The 19,249-nt window shown below is 45.7% G+C and overlaps 1 protein-coding gene across 1 annotated transcript in view; it reads right to left on the reverse strand.

Moving 5' to 3' along the window:
* The window catches only part of LOC111863281 (protein hairy), a 91,005-nt gene that overhangs the window by 36,957 nt on the left and 34,799 nt on the right, over window positions 1–19,249 (reverse strand). Inside the window, exon 2 of the mRNA XM_023849465.2 lies at window positions 19,160–19,230. Within this exon, the coding sequence (XP_023705233.1) occupies window positions 19,160–19,207 (48 nt within the window). The 5' untranslated portion in view covers window positions 19,208–19,230. The remainder of the gene's footprint in view (window positions 1–19,159; window positions 19,231–19,249) is intronic.

Consider the following 19,249-nt stretch of genomic DNA (forward strand, 5'->3'; position numbering starts at 1 on the left):
CGCAGTATCACCTGGCGGTGATTTTCCCCGTCCTGGCGTGCGCGTTTGTTCTGTCCGGGTGTGACAGTGTTTATTTTTAGTTTCTCAGGGTTGGGTGAGACTGAATCCACTTGGTACGTCGGCCACTAACTGGCCTACTGTACCAGCCCCAAACGATGGAATGCGAGCCATCTGAGAGCGGATTTTCTTGAAAATGTGGGAGCCTCGACGCCTCACAACCCTATGGGCCTCCACGGCCTGTTACAGGGATAGCTTTATCACTGTATACGCACTGATGGATAGACAACAAGTATGAAAAATGTGATGGCAGTCAGTAAGCCTCCGAGGTTTGAACCTGGTGCCGGTACTTCTTGTATGCAAGTCTATCACTTTACCGCCACATTAATCTGCTCTCTCTTTTAGCTCCCCTCCAGCCCTACACCTGACTAGTTAGTCTTACTTCACATTCGTTGGAGCGTAACGGCTGTCCCCTGAAGTGATTTGAATAACAAGCGCTTATCTCCAGGCTCAATGTTTCGTTTGAAATTGCACGGAAAGTTTATGCCAGGAAAAGAATGTCCAGTGTGGTCGTTAGCAGTCCACAGCACGAGACAGACGTCATATTTTAAATTTAATTTAACTCGTACACAAAGCGGGACCGGTTCGATGAAGGGACTCGTCCATCTGCGCGACTAGTCGTGCGTGAACATGTCGCGGTGAACTTCAACTGCAAATGGACGCAGTTGTAGATATTCTCTTCCGGCAATTTAAACATCTTACAGTTTGTTCTTTCCTCTCCGTTGCTCTTTAGTCCTCAATTTATCTGATTACGTGGCGTACTGGTTTCTTTTGTTTTCGTGTTGCTGTTGCTTGAATTTCGTTTTCCCGTTTCTCTCAGCGGGGCACTTCGGTTGCTCGGTTTCCAACCGCTGTGCTAAGCTGCTCAAGTTTCCACCTGAGAGAAACGCGTAACAAGAATTTGCTCAGTTGTGTCAGTGGAATTTTAGCTACAGTATTGGGCACAGAGCCGGTCACGGTAGCCCAGCGGTCTAAGGCATGCACTGTCTTCGCTCGCTCGGAAGCCGGGATCGTGGGTTCGAATCCCACTCAGGACATCGATGTTTGTGTGCGTTTCTCTGTGTTTGTCTACAGGTAGAGGCCTTGCGACGAGCAGATCACTCGCCCAAGGAGTCCTACCGAATGTGTAAGATCTAGAAAAACCCAAGTGAACGGAGTTCATGGAGGTAGGCCTAGGCCCACTGGGGCTGTAGTGCCAAGGAAAAAAAAATTGGGCACAGAGCCACAGGTGGAGGGGCGTAAGCAAGGCATCTGCACCCAACCCCCACCACCACAGAATATTCTGTGAACAAAAAAAAATTAAAAAAAATAATAAAATAATATGCCAGATGTTACCTCGCTCACTCACTCATGGAGCTGACAAGCGGCGGTCGCTCGGTCGGTATAGTTCGCTTGCGGACTAACGGAGTTTTTTTTTAAGGTTCATTACCTTGTTCACAAGAGCCTTCCACTGGTCCCTATCCTAAGCCAGGTCAATCTAGTCCATACCATCACATCCTATCTTTCTAAGATCCACTTTAATATTATCCACCCACCTACGTCTTTATCTTCCTAGTGGTCTCTTTCCTTCTGGCTTTCCTTCCGACATTCTATATGCATTCTTCCTCGCCCCCCGTTCGTGCTACATGCCCAGTGCATCTCATCCTCCTTATTTGATCATTCTAATAGCCAAACAGTAACACCAAGCAAGTCCCAAAATTCAGTACATAAACTGTAGGACTGTCTGCATAAACCAATTACTGCGGGAGTCAGTAAATAGAATACAAAACGTAAAACATGTGATATTCGAACCCAGAACTCCATCAACATTGATACACTTGTCCCATCGTTTTACCGGTGCGCAGAAACCAGCAGCGTAGAAGTATTGGACTGCCGTCTCAGCCACTTCCGTACCTCCGTTGCAACCTCTTCACGTTATCAGCGAAACGTTCGGTACCCAGTTGCGAACCGCTTTACGCGACAAACACTTGCCACCGTAAACAGGAAATATCTATTTATGAATGTCCTTTGCATTGAGTCCTTTTGCCCGCAAAAAAAGCACAACAGAACTCCGCTCTTCGGTAATATACTCCTCCAGCACAGTCGCCATTTCGACTACTGAAACCAGCCTCTGAACATGCGCATGCGCATCTGCTACCTAGAGCGTCATGAAGCTGGACTATGCTGCTACCTAGTGATATACATAGAAAACCTATTACGTCCCTTACAGATGTCTTACTTCATTGCTACCTATTTACTGACTCTCCCTCGTATTATCGGGAATAAACTGAAAAAGAACCGTGAATATACTTCATTAAGAAATGAGAAAAACGATTGAGCCATAACATAAAAGTCAGAAGGGAAGAAGATCTACCTGGCTCCTCTCGTATGTGAAGTAGGAAGCCTCAGTTGAGACGAAAGATTGAAGCGTTTGTACTAGGTAGACATTTAAGCTCAAAACGTCGAGGCATGCAACTGCCAGCTTGCAGCCCATACCAGAGTACATACTCTGTCACGTGGTCGAAAGAAACACCAGAACTCGCGCAGTAGTGTTCAGCATCGCGCATGGCAAACACGTCGCTCTCGGACAATTCTGTATCGAGGCGGACAGTGTAAGCACTGATATAAAGGACTATTAAATCGCGGTGGAACTATAGTCACTGTCTTAAATACAATATAAAATTGTTCATATCTGTTTACCGCATAATTTCATCGGTTTCATCACGGTCACCTCTTGCACTACAGTAAGATAGAGACATTTCATGGCGGCCATATTTTTCTGGATTTTATCAGTAACTATCTGGAGGTTGTTTACTTTGACCCTGTGTGTTGTTATTTGTTAGTTTATTCAACAACGCTTTATCTACTTAACATGTTATTAAGTTCGTAATGGTAGATTAATTGGGAAGGTTACGAAATAGAAGGCAGAGGAATATTTTAAGATACTATCTGACAATTTCCTTCCAGAAGCTGAGGAAACTATGAAGACCTTCATTCACGATAACCGATTATAAGATATGACTAATCTTATTGTTACAAATTCAAGTGGAGTCATTCTGGCACCATCGGAATTCTGTATCTGCCTGTCTCGCTCTGTGCATGAAAGCGCCGCTCACCTGTCTCTATTCTCGTTCCGTTTCGAGTTGTGAGAACACGTGTTCTGGGCCATGTACAAATAGTTATGAGCTTCATGTAAGCTTCAACTGTTACTAATGACATCAATTACAAGAACTAGTTGCACAGCTTTTTGCCTGTCACGTGATCGCAGCCGAAAACCTGTCTCAATTGCTGATATCGGGGGGGGGAAATCCCCCCCGCGGAGCGGGCATTATTGACATACATCTGTTTGTATGTAGACAATCAGTAGCATCGCATCGGATACAGACAGTGGTGGCTTGTTTCATTACGTTACCAGTATCTCTGGGAGCACTATGCTGCAAGCCGGAAGGTCGAGGGTTCCATTCCCGTTGAGATCAATGGATTTTTCAATTGACCTAATCCTTACATTCGCACTATGTCCCTGAGGTCGACTCAGCCTCTAACAGAAATGAGTACCAGGATTCCTGGGGTGTAAAGAGCGGCCGGTGCATAAGGCTGAAAACTTCACCTCCATCTGTGAGCCGAATGTCTAGGAAGTGTAGGAGCCTCGACGTCTCACAACCCTATGGGTCTCCACGACCTGTTACAGGAATAGCTTTGCGCTTTTACCTTACCCTCGTCTCAGGCAACATATATCGTGCTCTCTGCCTGAAGTATCTCTGACGTACGTCACACTACACTGTGAGTAGGCAACCTTACGGAAGAAAAGTCCCCTGTGCGTTCAACGAGATTTCCGTCTGGCGATTTTGGTTCCCATCTAAGTCCATGAAACTCTACTCCCTGAGAAGCCACCAGTTGCTCAGCCATTTAAGAAATTCTCGCAATTTTGTGGAATCCGAAGATTCATTACCTTGTTCACAAGAGGCCTCCACTGGTCTGTGTCCTGAGCCAGATGAATCTAATCCACACTCTCCCATCTTATGTCTCTCAGATTCGTTTTTATATTGACGCATGTATTAGTGACTATAGACGGGGTTTGGATTGGTGACCAGATCTACTGACCACTCACACGTCGTAACTACGAAACACTGTAACAGTATTGCTGATCGCCACACTACAAATGCTGGAAGTCTGCTTCCAGTAGTCGCTTTTGTTACTGTCAGTTGTAGGTTTGTTGATGGGGGCGCTCTCTCTGATGAGAGGACGGGTCTGTAGTTTACATTTGCTGCTGGTCCTCGCCAGTGCAGTCATTCTTGGGTCCGAGTCCCGTGGGACCGCTGACCACTCATCTCCATATAGTTCTGAGGACAAGGATGGTGGAGTTATACCTCCACTCACCCTTATGTCTATAGTGCTTAAATAATCAAGCGCAGGGACAATTTTACCATTTTACATTTACAGTCTATTTTCTACGTAAAGGTAAAAGATAAAGTTGTGTCCCCTAAGTAAGCACTACGCCATGAAGACGTATAGAACCAAGTGTTCTTGATCTCCACACTAGATGCAGGTGATTGGTCAGCTTCGCCCCAGCCGCATTACCCTAGAGGCAATAGCCCCGGGTATGCATTGAATAGGAGGCTGCGTGGGCCCTAGAGGCGGTCTGGAGTATATGGACAAGTAAAAATTCTTGCCCCCACCGGGACTCGAACTCCAATCCCTCAGTTTTCCAGCACGTAGCCAGTCGCTATACCGACTACCCTACCCCGGCTCACTCTATTTTCTATGTACGAACCAAAACCGCTATACTGGAGGTCTCGTTGAACACACAGGGTTCTGCCTCCGTCAGGTTGCCCGCTGCAGATAGACGCATATTGAAAGTTTATCACGTGTGATGTATGAACGCCAATGCCGGTGTGTTCGCCCAGGGCGATCGCTCCTTCCGCCAACGTTTTTCTTGCCTCGCCACTCAGTATTGAACAAGAGAAGACAATCAGCCGCAGGTGGGACACACCTGTACGAGTGCACGGTGGGACCATATCCGCCATGCGAATTAATCGGTCTGTCAGGTGTTGTAGGGTTTGTGGGACAGACACATCCGTTTCCTTACAACTTCAGCAAAATGACTGCAGACTGATCAGTCCGTCAGTTAAACTACTGCTGGCCCTTGCCAGCATTACAATCCTTTGTTTCGGTTCCTGTCGTCGCCCACGACCATATTCTTTAATTTCAAGACGAATTTCTTCTAAGTAAAGATAAAGCTGTCCCTGTACTTAACTAATTAACCACTACACCATGAAGGCGTATGAGGGAGTGGATGTTATGAGCCATATTTTCTTGACCTCGGCACTAGTTGGAGGGGAGCGCTCAGCTAAACGCTCCGGCCGCTTTACCCCCAGGGAAAGCACCCCCGGTACCCACTGGATAGGAGGTTGGGTGGACCCCATAGCAGATCTCGATGACATGGAGAAGAGACAATTTTTTACACTACCGGGAGTCGAACTCCGACCTCTCGGTCGTCCAGCGCATAGCCAGTTGGTATACCGACTGAGCTAACCCGGCTCCCTACAGTTATGACGGACCAATACTACAATTATTTTCGGGATCTGACATTGTTGTGAAGACTTCTATCTTCTAGGTTATTGCGCAGTGTGGTCGTTGAAAGTCAACAGACATTAAGGAGGAACATGTCACCTCCATCTTCAGGGTACAAGAATACTCCTAGCAAGGAACCAGCGTGAAGCAGGTACCAAGCTTTATATCCGAGAAGGGAGAACTCTTCAATGCAGTTATTTTTATAAAAAATTAGAATTCGTAAATGGTTACAAAGAACGTTAAGTTAAAAGGTAAATACGTAATTACCCTGTCCCTATATATTATGAATGTCATTTCCTTGTCGTTTCTTAATGTTTATTGCTAACCTGTTAAACAATGAAATGCACTTTAAAAGAAATGTGAAGGGACACGAATTCCCCCACCTTCCCCGTCACGATAATTGCAGCAGAAATTCTTGCCAGCGACACACAGCTGCAGACCTGAAGCGGCAGGACGGGTTCTAAACGCAGGATTGCTGTAAGATGCTCTTGGGTTTACAACCGGTCACTGCAATTCCTAAATCACCATTTTACGTCTTTCTTCTGAGGTTCACAAACCTTCTGTTTCAAGGTCCTGTGATTTATGTTTGCCCCTCTATGTAGGAGATCAAGTTCCAAACCCTCAAGAAACTGTCTACATTATATAAAACAGTGAAATATGTAAAAATATCTCAACTATACAAAGACTTGTAAACTGTACCCCTAGGAGCAACGCAATATACGAAGGATACGCGGAAAGTAAAGATACAAAGTCCAGAAAATATTTGTAAAGCATTTTTTGGAGGGATTCACTTGTAGCACTTTTATTTACTTTTCAACATAGTCACCACGCATCACAATGCACTCAGTGAGCCTGGGAACTTGCTTTCTTAATCCAGCGTTGCAGAAGTCTCCTGCCTGCTCTCTTAGCCATGGAGAACAGTTCTTGGCACTTCTGGACATTGTTGATGAAGTTCATCAATACTTAAACGTCTGAGAGCACGGATGTTTTCATCAGTTTTTTGGATGATATCATCAGTAACAATGGATGGCCTTCATCATGAACATCATTTCTTCCCGCTTAAAATATTCGTTAGAAAATTGGAGGAAAGAGACCACTTGGAAAACCTAGGCACAGATTGAGGTATATTATTAAAAGAAGTTCTAGTAAGAAACAGTCTTCTGCTTTCCTTTGATACGACAAGGACCGCGTAGAGAGCACCTCGAACAATTCTTCATTGTCGCGGGAAAGCATTTACCGGGCCGTTGCCTAGCAATAATAAGGGGATACACAGTCTAATGCAGTTCAGTAAATTGCTGCTGGTCCTCGCCAGCATAGCGATTCTTGGTTCCCAGTCCCACGGGACTCACGCCCTTTTATACTGTCTGACGGTTTTTGAACCTTCAGAGCGCCGCTTCGGAGGGGGGGGCAAGTACAAAGAAGGGGGAGCAGGGGGTGATCATTATACAACTGTACCACTCACTGGAGGCTGTGCCTTAGCTCAGGCGGTTAGCCTGATTTCGACCCCAAGTCATATCATATGGCATTTCTGGTGGACAAAATGGCACTGTGGCTTGTTTTCTCCGAGTACTTCCGTTTCTCCTGCCAATTCTCGTTTCACCAACTGCTCCACATTTTTTAATTATACAATCGGCACTATATAGTTTTGGTATTGGTAGTGTCGTTAAATAACCATCTAAAAATGAACTGGTTCCAAAGATATAAATTTACAGATTAATAAGTCCTGGAACAAAAGCATATTTTTCTCAAGGCCCTGGAACATATATCTCAGTGCACAACGTGTATTCACAGCTTTTTGTGTTGAATCCTGTTTATGGTTATCACAAATAAAAATGGAGGGGTTACCGTAACACAAGCAAACATTTTCATTAATCAGCTCACAACATGTTTCGGGCAAGAGAGGCCATCATCAAGTGATTCGTCAGGAATATGCAAATAACGGCGCAATACATACAAGACCTACGACGCTACCGCTCAGTTATATGAATTCCGTCATAATTTGTACATTCCTAACGAATCACCTGATGATGGTCTCTCTGTTTCGAAACATGTTACGAGCAGAATAACGAAAAAATTTTGTGTGACGGTAATCGCTTCATTCTCAGTGTCCTTTCTTCATTTTGAAACATAAAAATAAAAGGAAGCTTATGAGATCAGTTTGCTGTCTGTGTATCCGTCTCTGTCCATGCGTTTGTATGTCCTCCCATCCATAATTTTTGTTAGGGGGGTTTATGAGATCACCTTGTATCTGAGTGTCCCACTTATATTTTGGGGTTTTATATGCAGACAGTCTCGTATGAAAGGAAATGGATATTCAATTTGGGATTTGGGATTTTCAGTAACGCATTCGATTCGAAGGTCAAGAGGGGCCTCGTCGGTAGTTAAGAGGGCCGGCAGTGGGCGTAACTATGACCTTGGCCTCTAACCGAACACCTGTACGGTAGACAGGCATTAAACTCGGCGATTACGGTAACGTCCCCTTACTGAAACAAACCAACATGACGTAATTACACGGGGAATTGAACGCCTGCAGAGCTGAGGCTGGGACCCAGGTCCGTCCACCTGTACATATCTGTTGGTGATGTCCTGTCTGTCTGTAACCTCTTGGAGTCCGTGAAGGTCACGGCGCAGGTGTGGACTACCTGCCACTTGAGATGGAAAATCCATAACCCACTGTATTGGAAGAGTGCGTGCAAGAAGGGCTCATGGCAACAAATCATTCTTAACTAACTTCATGGAGCTGAGCCTTTCTTGAGAAGCCGACAATTCTGCAGCTACTCAAGAATTTCCCAGCAGTTTATGGAACCCAAAGCCTCATTACCGTGTTTATAGGAGCCCTCCACCGCTCCCTATCCTCAGTCAGATCAACCCAGTCCATAGCACCCCATCTTACCTTTCTAAGATCCATTTTAATATTATCCACTCACCCCCGTTTTGGTCCTCCCAGTGGTTTCTTTCCTTCTGCCTTTCCCACAATATCGTATATGCATTCGTCTTCTCCCCCATTCGTGCTACATGCCCTGACCATCTCATCCTTCTTGACTTGATCATTCTAATTACACTTAGAGAAGAGGACAAGTTATTGCAGTTTTCACCAACCTCCTATCACTTCATCCCTCTTCAATCCAATTATTCTCCTCAGCACCATGTTCTCAAACACCCTTAGGCTGGGGCCACACGAGCGCACGAAGTACGTCCTTTGCAACGAACGAACTTCATGATGGACGTTGCTGAGGACACCACACAGTTGCAGAATGCGGTGTGTAGTGTTTTGTCTGCAATGGAGCCAGAAGAAAGCGTAGCATTCGCCTCTCTTGTTTATTTCCACAACGGACGTCACGACGTTCGTTACAACGGACGCATTTTGTGCGCTCGTGTGGCTCCAGCCTTAGTCAGTTCCTCCCTTAACATCAGAGAATAAGTTTCACACCCATACAGAACCACAGACAAAATTATAGTTCTGTAAATTCACATCATTCATATGGAAACTTAAATCAGTAGGCTTGGCCAGGATGTTGACTACACTGACGGAGATTTTCGTGGTTGTGCTCAGTCCCTTCAGCCAAATTCCGAAATAGTGCCTTATGTGGGTCATGGCCACTTCCTTCCATATCCTGTCCAAGCCACTATCATCCAATCATTCGACGAAATGCAGTCGAGGTTCCTGACAGCATTATTAAATAAACTATATAGAGCTATGCATTTGCATGACCCCATGTGGGGGCGGATTCGAGTACCTGCACCGTAGCCCTGAAAGCCGTGGGAGGCGACGAAAAGGAACCCAGTGCCTGGGGGGTATAACGGGGCCACCCTGATCCTGGGGGATATAAATACGGGGACCTGATCCTCCAGGTTGGCGGAGTCTAGAATCTGAGACAGTAAAATGTTGTCATGAGTCCCGCGGGACTCTAACCCGAGGATGACTGCGCTGACGAAGACCAGTAGCAATTGTATACTATAGACCGATGTTCTCATCAGAGAGGATGTTACTTCAAGACTGTAACCGCAAGTGTTTAGTTGGAAAATAAAATTACTGGTTGTGAATCTCAAGGGGCTATGGGGCGTACAGGACTGTAACACTGTATTGGTCGGCAAGAGTCCGACGTTTCGGAGGATCATATCGCCTCTATCTTCAAAGTCGAGGATTAAGCCAAGCAATAAGAACAGTAGAAACAGGCAGCAAAAGCACAATAGACCACTGTAGGTCGCGGTGCAAGGGCCGAGAAGGCGTACCCCTCATACATTCATACATACAACAGGCAGCAACTGTGAGGTACCACCAGAAGCAGGCAGAAAACTGCAGCAAACCCACCAGAAGCAGGCAGAAAACTGAAAGAAGCCACTAGAAGCAGACTGGAAGCTGGCTCAGCTTGCCTCTTCGACGGCGAAGATGAAAGCGACATGTTCTTCCGAAACATTGATCTATCTCCGAATTACACGGCGTCACAACCCAGAAGAACGTACTCATCATAGGTAACACCGTGAGAAACCAAAATCCAACTTGGGGAAGTTTATTACACCTACAGGAAGCGACTAATGGAACTTGGCAATAAAACATAATTGGTGAACCTCGCAATGAAGTTTCATGGGCAGTCACGCTCCGGAGTTTACAAGACGTTACTTACGCTGCGGCACGTTATCTACAAAAATCACGTTTCAGTCTCACTGTCGTCTTTGGAAATCCGTCGATATTGTCACACGGGAAATCAGACATGAAGTGCTGATTATAAAACTGTATTTCCACCACCATCAGCTTCATATTTTGGATCTGAGGTCCTCACAGCAGTGACCTTCAAGAGAAAGATCTTCTGGATTAAGACGCTGTGTAGTTTGGTATTTCGGTGTAAGTTCACTGACGTTTCAGAGGAATGTATTGTTTCCATCAAATTGAGGACGTTAGCTTGTTCGAACTGCTCTCCGATCCTGATGATAGAAGCAGTATTTACCACCGAAATATGGGCAAACTTCCAGCAGATTACACGATGTCCCATGAAGAAAGACATAATTCTTCAAAATCTCCTCTTTATCAGTTTTAACGTAGGAGTCAACGAGTTCTAATTCTTTACGTTTTGTGATTTGGGTCACATTTATGCAACAATAAGCGACACTTGTTACTCTAAACGTACTATTTGTACATAAGGTCCATATTTTTGCCGTTGCAGTGTTAACTAACTCCATGGAGCAGACTTGTTCTTGAGAAGCCGTCACTTCTACAGCCACTAAAGAAATTTCCGGCATTTTATGGAGCCGGATAGTTCATTAACGAGCATAAAAGAGCTCACAACTGGTTCCTATCCTAAGCCAGATGAATCCAGCTCACATCCTGCCGTCCTCCTTCTTTAGAATCAATTTCAATATTATCCTCCAACAGGTAAAAAAAGATAAAGTCGTCCTTATGCTTAACTAATTAAGCAATACACCATGAAGGCGTATGGAGGAGTGGATGTATAGATCCACATTTTCTTGACCCCGCCACTTGCTTGATGTGAGTGGTCAGCTTCACGCCCTTGCCGCTTAACCCCCGGGGATATAGCCCCTGAGACCCACTGGATAGGAGTTTGGGTGGGCCCCAGAGCCGGTATTCACGCTGAGGAGTAAAATAAAACCTCTTGCCCCCTCTGGGAATGGAATCCCGACTCCTCGGTCGTTAAGCTAGCTCGCTTCTGTACCGATTCAGATCCCCCTGAGGATCACTCATAATAGAATATAGTGAGTTTATGCCACTCTTACACGCAACTAATATTCATCTCTTCCGTGACAGGTCCATCTTGCCACTCGACTGCCAGGGATGTAGTCTTGTCACGTGATGTTACAGATGGGCTCCAGCATGCCCCATCAACTCCTAGCGCCTTCGTATTCAAATGTAATGTCAGCAGTTGTGTCCAGTCACATACACTCATCATGATTTATATTACGGCCTTCCAGAAAGTGACGCCGTATATTCTGGTTCATAGGTACAAACGTTTCGATAGAATCTGCTAACTTTATCTTCAGAATGATACTCTCCGCCCGCTCTGCCACCAGAAAGGGTCCCGTGGTACCCAGATGGTGGCATTCTGGATGTGACCTAGAGCAGTGACTGGATTGATCTGGCTCAGGATAGGGACGAGTAGTAATGACACGGTAATGAACTTTTGGGTTCCATAAAATGCTGGGAAGTTCTGCAGTAGCTCCACAATTCGCCGCTTCTCAAGAAGGGCTCGGCTCCATGAGTGAGTGACTGTAATAAATTAAGCCTTTAGGAACGCATTTCCATAACCACTATGTTGAAATGACCTCGCATTAGGCTGATTCTGTTAGATTTCTCGTTAGGCCGCGCCATAGCTCAAGCGGTTAGTCGCTGGCTTCCCACCGCGGCAGCCCGGGTTCGATTCCGGGTCTGGTCAAGTGGGATTTGTGGTGGACAAAGTGGCGTTGGGGCATGTTTTCTCCGAGTACTTCGGTTTCCCCTGCCAATCTTCATTCCACCAATTGCTCCACAATCACCTTCACCTATCATCTGGGGCTGGTACAATAGGCCAGAAGTGGCCACAGTACAAGGAACTTAGTCCCACCCCACTATAAAAAAATAGCTTTCTCGTATCCAGGAAGTACCCCCAGCGTCAAACGGGATAAGTAGAACAAAATACCGTTCCGAAATTATGTGGGTCGCCCAACAACGTTTACTCGCCTGATAAACTGATAATATCAGCTTTTGAAAGCTCATCACGGAAGACTCGAATGTCACGTGGTAGATTCAAAGGATGTCACATCACAACTGCATGATTCCAACCACGTGAGTCTATAAATGGTAAAGTGGAAATACAGCAGATAATGATACAGTTATGGCTTCAGATATGAGTCGACCGAATGCCACGTTAGGTTGCCTATGTATGTCTGTCACGTGCCAATATCAACTGATATCACTCGAGTTGTCCATGGAGCGCATGCGACAGAGCGTGTCCCGCGATAACTGATCAAGCAAGCAGATGCTGGAGACAGGTAACAGCTGTTGCATATGTACCTATGCAAATTAAAAATAGGCGTAAAGACATTTCACATAAGAAGAATGCTGTATGCCACCTGCTCACGCTGGTTCATTGCTCTCGGATTTTTCTATCTTGAAGATGGAGGCGATAATTTCCTTCGAAACAACGGTTCATACAATATCTACACGGCGTCACATCCCAGAAGACGACATTCTTCATAGTGACCGCTGTGCAAAAACTCAAATCTTACATTTCACATTACTTTCTGGTATACGGTCGACTCCACACACGGTTAAAATTTAATCAAATTCGGCCAAATCATTTGCGACAAATTTCTATAGGCATATTTTGCGTTTGGGCCCCACAGTGTGCGTACAGTTATTTTCGTAAACATACCGCTTATGCAGTTTTATTTAAGGAAATGGTCCCCTTAAACTACAGACGTATAATCAAAATTGTTACCAGCGTTCTCGACAAAACGGTATTTCTGTGTTTGGGGCCACCTATGAACGACTCCTGTTTTCGGAAGTGGATTTTTCACCTTCGCCGGGCATCAAGCGATGATGGATAAAGGTAAGGTAAAGTTGTCCTTGGGTAGAGGCCTTGCGACGAGCTGATCACCCGCCCAAGGAGTCCTACCGAATGTGTAATATCTAGAAAAACCGAAGCGAACGGAGAAGTTCATGGAGGTAGGCGTAAGCCCACTGGGGCTGTAGTGACAAGGAAAAAAAGAAGTTGTCCCTGTGTTTTTGTAATTAAGCACTACGCCATGAAGGCGTATGGGGGAGTGGATGTATAAAACCAAGTTTTCTTGACCTCGGCACTAGCTGGAGATGAGTGGTCAGCTTCACGCCCCGGCATCTTTACCCCCGGGGAAAGAGTTCCCGGTACCCATTCAATAGGTCGGGTGGACACTAGAGGCGGTCTGGACGACGGGGAAAAGAAAAAATTCTTGCACCTACCGGGACTCGAACTCCGACCCCTCGGTCGTCCATTCCATTTCCAGTCGCTATACCGACTGCGCTATCCCGGCACATTCTCAAATACCGAATATGAATAAAATCCGTCCAAGCGCCCAGATGCTGTATACATACATACATACTACGTATATACAGACAACTGGAATATAGAAAACCAATTTTCAAGTACTCAGGGGGCTCAAAATGTGCAAATATGTCAAAATATCAAGATCCTTTTTCCCATCGTCTCTAATATTTCATCATACCACAATAGCTCAGCCAGTACAGCGACTGGCTACGGGCTGGACGACCGAGGTTCGATTCCAAGCAGGGTCAAAATATTTTTCTCTACTCCACAGCTCCAGACCTACCCTGAAGCCCATTCAGCCTCCTATCTAATGTCTTTCCCCGAAGGTAAAGCGGCCGGAGCGTTCTAAGTCAAACGGATCCAGGTTGTTTATAAGCCTTCCCGACCACAACAATGTCTGCCTATTTCTCATTTTCTCTACGCATGCTACATGTCTCACCCACATCATCATACTTAATTTAATCATTGTACCAATTCCAAAGGAAATAAACAAAACATTGAAGTTTTTAAAAACTACCATCTTCTGGGCCGTGACGCCGTGCAGACCGGTAGATATTTTCAAACGTTTCGGAGACTAAACTTTAGGAGGTTCTTATGAAATGTTGATAAGAAACAACACGGCGTCACATTCCAGGACAGCGTAATGGTGACATTCGCTGTCGTCACATCCTAGGATCTCATTCTGCGTGTGGTTTCGAAGTGAGAGACCAGGTTTCAGACCCCTACGAAACAACAGGTGTCACAAGACTTAATTAACATTCCTGTCTCTGTACTGTGAGATAACAAACTCCATAAGGTCGCTTCACTTATTACCTCTGATTGTCACGGATTGTAGGTCTCTCTGGTGCGTCATGACCTTCGCTTCATTGTTCGAATAGCCGTGAGTCAGCCCACAAGGACCTGACTTCTATCAATCATGTCTGTGAGGCTGTCAACAGGACACAGCCATGTCTGCATGTCCAGCGGCTCCAGGCTACAATACTACATAAAGTAACGTAAAGTAACTTCGTGTGCACTCTATAACAGGACTCACAGAGGGATGTAGAAATGGATTTGGTGAAGTCCAGGAACTGAGATGCGGACTGCAAGGTACGTAGGGGCCATAACAGGGCATTAGTTACAGTACCTCAGGGCCGCGCCATAGCTCAAGCGGTTAGTCGCTGGCTTCCCACCGCGGCGGTCAGGGTTCGATCTCGGGTCTGGTCAAGTGGGATTTGTGGGTGAACAAAGTGGCGCTGGGGCAGGTTTTCTCCGAGTACTTCGGTTTCCCCTGCCAATCTTCATTCCACCAATTGCTGCACAATCACCCTCACCTATCATCTGGGGCTGGTACAATAGGCCAGAAGTGGCGGCAGTACAAGGGACTTAGTCCCACCCCACTAGCAATAAAAAAATACAGTACCTTATTTCCCTTCCACCCACAAATGCAGCTACTTCTTCCTGTATTTCCCCGCAATTCTCCCCATGTGCCACCTACAGCCTTACAGGCAACGCGGGGAACGCCCCACTCTCGCTAGTACAAGCTAAATTCGGCTAATATTTTGTGGAGCTGGTTACTTAATGAGGCTGTCATGACACACAGACAGCTAACAGATGCTTTGACAAAGTGGCACAGTTCAGATATTTAGAAAAGGCTATAACAAAACAAAACCTGATTCAGGAGGAAATTAAGAGGCGATTGAACTCGGGTAATGCTTGCTACCGTTCGGTCCAGAACCTTTCGTCTTCTCGTCTGCTGTCTCAAAACATAAAAATTAGAATACACAAAACTATAATTTTGCCGGTGGTTCTGTACGGGTGTGAAACTTGGTTTCTGGCATTAAGGGAGGAACATAGATTGAAGGTGTTTGGGCCGAAGAGAGATGAAGTGACAGGAGGTTGGAGAAAACTGCATAATGAGGAGGTTCATAACATGTACTCTTCTCCAAGTATAATTAGAATGATCAAGTCAAGGAGGATGAGGTGGGCAGGGCATGTAGCATGAATGGGAGAGAAGAGAAATGCATATAGGATACTGGTGGGAAAGCCAGAAGGAAAGAGACCACTAGGAAGACCAAGGCGTAGGTGGTGTGGATAATATTTCGGGTCTTAGAGAGACATGATGGGGCTGTGTGGTCTGGGTTGATGTGGCTCAGGATAGGGATCAGTGGAGGGCTCTTGTGAACGTGGAAATGAACCTTCGGGTTCCATAAAATGCTGGGAAGTTGTTGACTAGCTGCACAACTGGCAGCTTCTCGAGAAGGGCTGAGCTCCATGAAGTTAGCCAGTCAGTATCGAGGCTATACATGCCGATGACCGGACGATAGAGTGTGGGCAGTTGGTAGAATGAGAACTGGCAGGAGAAACAGGAGTAATCGAAAAAAACCCACTGCACGGCTATTATGTCCGACACAAATCCCACACGACTCGACGTGGGACCAGAGCCGGGACGCCGGGGTGGGAAACTGTCGACTATGCGCACGCGCCGTGGTACTGCCAATCTGAAACTACTGAAAGACCTGAACAGTAATGAGGACGTACTGAAACCTGTCGCACTCTGGTCAAGCCTGTCACGTTACGTTATGTTACGTGGCACGTGACCCCGCGCCAGTCGCGTTGCTAGAATGACTATCACTCATACTGTCCGCCAGGTGCACAATCACTCACCTAGACACTTCGATTTGATTTATTACTAGATTAAGACTCAAACGTAATGTTTAGATTGAAATGTGATAAACACACTAGTGACACTGTTGCACTAACCTTCCTACCGTGACGTGTAAGGGCTCGTTTAAGCAATTTAAGCCTATTTCAGCCGATTACTTAAGCACCAAGGCATGGCGATGTAGATGCAAGCATTCTTAACCTACGCACTAGACAGAGGTGAGTGGCCAGCTTTAGGTCCAGGTCTCATTATCCCTGGATAAGAGGCTGGGTGAGCCCCAGGAACGGTATGAACACTGCTTAAAAGGGCAAAGCTGTCTTTGTATGTAACTAATTAAGCACTACAACATGAAGGCGTATGGGGGAGTGGATGTATAGATCCACTTTTTTGGACCTCGGCATTACTTAGAGGTGAGTGGTCAGGTTCATACCTCGGTCGCTTTACCTCCGGGGGAAAGAGCCCCCGGTACCCATTGGATAGGAGGCCCGGTGGGTCCCAGGACCGGTCTGGACGACATGAAGTGAAAATTCTTGACCCTACCGGGACTCGAACTCCGAACCCCTTTGTCGTCCAGCTCGTAGCCAGTCGATATACCGACTCGTATGTAGACTGTAGAGAAAAGAAAATCTCGTTTCTGCCGGGTATCGAACCACAGTTCCTTAGCTGTCCAGCTCGCAGCTACCAGCTACCACCTTCTAGATCAAGCACGCAATTGGCTCAGTAACTAACGGCTACAAGCGTGGCTTCAACTAGGATCTTTCGTTATTTTTGTGGGGCGGGGGCAGATATCTACTGCGCGGGGCGAGAACAGACATATATACTGCGTATAGCGTAAGTTCAGAACATATTGGCTACTAGCGTACTTACGTGGCACTCAGATGAACTGAACTAAAGAAACTGCGTTCGTATCTCTGCAGTGCAAAACATCATTACGCCTGATGAAGGCAGTCTTTTGGGATTTGGCACCGTGTATATGTGGTGTTAACCGACGTTTCGGAGGAACGTATCGCCCCCATCTTCAGGGTTGAAGAAGTATAAGTAAATCTGCAAGCGACAACACTGCTTGACCGTGTCTCACGGTGTTGTCGCTTTCAGATTTACTTATACTTCTTCAACCCTGAAGATGGGGGCGATACGTTCCTCCGAAACGTCGGCTAACACCACATATACACGGTGCCAAATCCCAAAAGACTGCTTTCTTCATAGTCACCGCCGTGAAAGCCTCAAATCTTACATCATTACGCCTGATGAAGACAGTGACTTGGAGCTTGCACAGCCACTCTAAAGTATGCACTGAATGTTTTGGCTCAGGTAGTAGTTGCTGATTCATGCTACTCTCGTGACATTAATCGCTCCGACTTCTTGCATTCCTCTAGTCTTGTCGAATGGTAGGATGACTGATGAACTGAGAGGGATTTGGGAGGAAGCCATCGTCGGCTAATCGAGTTAATATGTTTTCCCGGAGCGACTGATGAAAAAAGCCCACAAAATACATCAGGATAGCTGGTATCCTGGCCAAGATTCGAAAGAAGCATTTCGAAATAAGAGTCTAGAACATTATTATTAAGGATTGCTTCCCGTTGCGTACATACAATTAACATATAACATTTTTACCATCAACGTAAAAAAAAAGTAAAGCTATCCCTGTAACAGGCTGTGAAGGCCCATAGGGTTGTGAGACGTTGAGGCTCCCACATTACCTTGACAATCGGCTCAAAGATGGCGGTAAGGTTGTCAGCCTTACGCGCCGGCCGCGCTTTACTCCCCAGGAAAATTATTTAATTAACTCCAGGTACTCATTTCTGTTAGAAGCTGAGTCAACCCCAGGGCCATAGTGCGGCCGGAAGGATTAGGTCAAGATTCCATGTACTCATTTCTGTTAGAGGCTGAGCCGACCCCAGGGCCACAGTGCGGCTGGAAGGATTAGGTCAAGATCCCTGGTACTCATTTCTATTAGAGGCTGAGTCGACCCCATGGCCACAGTGCGGATGGAAGGATTAGGTCAAGATCCCTGGTACTCATTTATATTAGAGGCTGAGTAGACCCCAGGGCCATAAGTGCGGCTGGAAGGATTAGGAAAATTGAAAAAATCCAATGACCTCATCGGGACTTGAACCCGCGACCTTCCGGCTTGTAGCATAGTGCCTCAACCAACGTAACAATATTTTAATTAATTTATTTATTTATTCATTCATATAGCACCTACTATATGTTTCGACCTCAAATGGGTATCCTTCAGGTGCTGCAAGTTTCTCAGACACCATTACCGAACTGTAACGCTAGCGTTCCCATTCTTATAAATGGTTCGTACAAGTCTAGACCAATCTAGACTAGATATTGGTTGAAACTGACAATAAAATAAGAATAAAAGTCGTACATGTGATAAATTCGTATATAGAATAATAGGTTAAACCTAATTTTAATAATCAGGTGGCCCTAGATCCACAATTTGACATTCAGAAAAAGTAAACCGCTGAGCCAACCCGCTCGATGCTTTACTTTTCTGTGTTAGAATCAGATGAGCGACATGGAGACCTCCCGAAGTGTCACGCTATACGTATATACATATGATGTCGATTACGTCACTGCTTACTCTAATTATTAGAGCATAAATGTGCACAAAGAAGCCGGGGAACGTAAACATGAGAGCGGAGGCTCTGCAATGGATTCTACCGCTTTCCTGTTAATTTATCAAGTATACATTTCATGTATTCGCAATTTATTTCAAGAAGCAATATAGCGTTGGGTGCTTAAAGCCAATCTGCTATATGAACAAGGGTTGTTTATCTGGTTCACTCTGCGATCCTGAAGATCGAAGCACTGCGTTGCTCCTAAATGTCGCTACAAGATGGCATATCACAGAAGAAAGTAATAGAACATAAAAGGTACTCACCAATCCGACGGAGTTCCGTAGAGCGTGAGAACGCCTCACTGTGCCCATATATCGAGACTGAGACACTTCACCTGAAACAACACAAAATGG

Source organism: Cryptotermes secundus, unplaced genomic scaffold (genome assembly GCF_002891405.2).
Source record: "Cryptotermes secundus unplaced genomic scaffold, Csec_1.0 scaffold1166, whole genome shotgun sequence".
Classification (NCBI taxonomy): Eukaryota; Metazoa; Arthropoda; class Insecta; order Blattodea; family Kalotermitidae; genus Cryptotermes; species Cryptotermes secundus.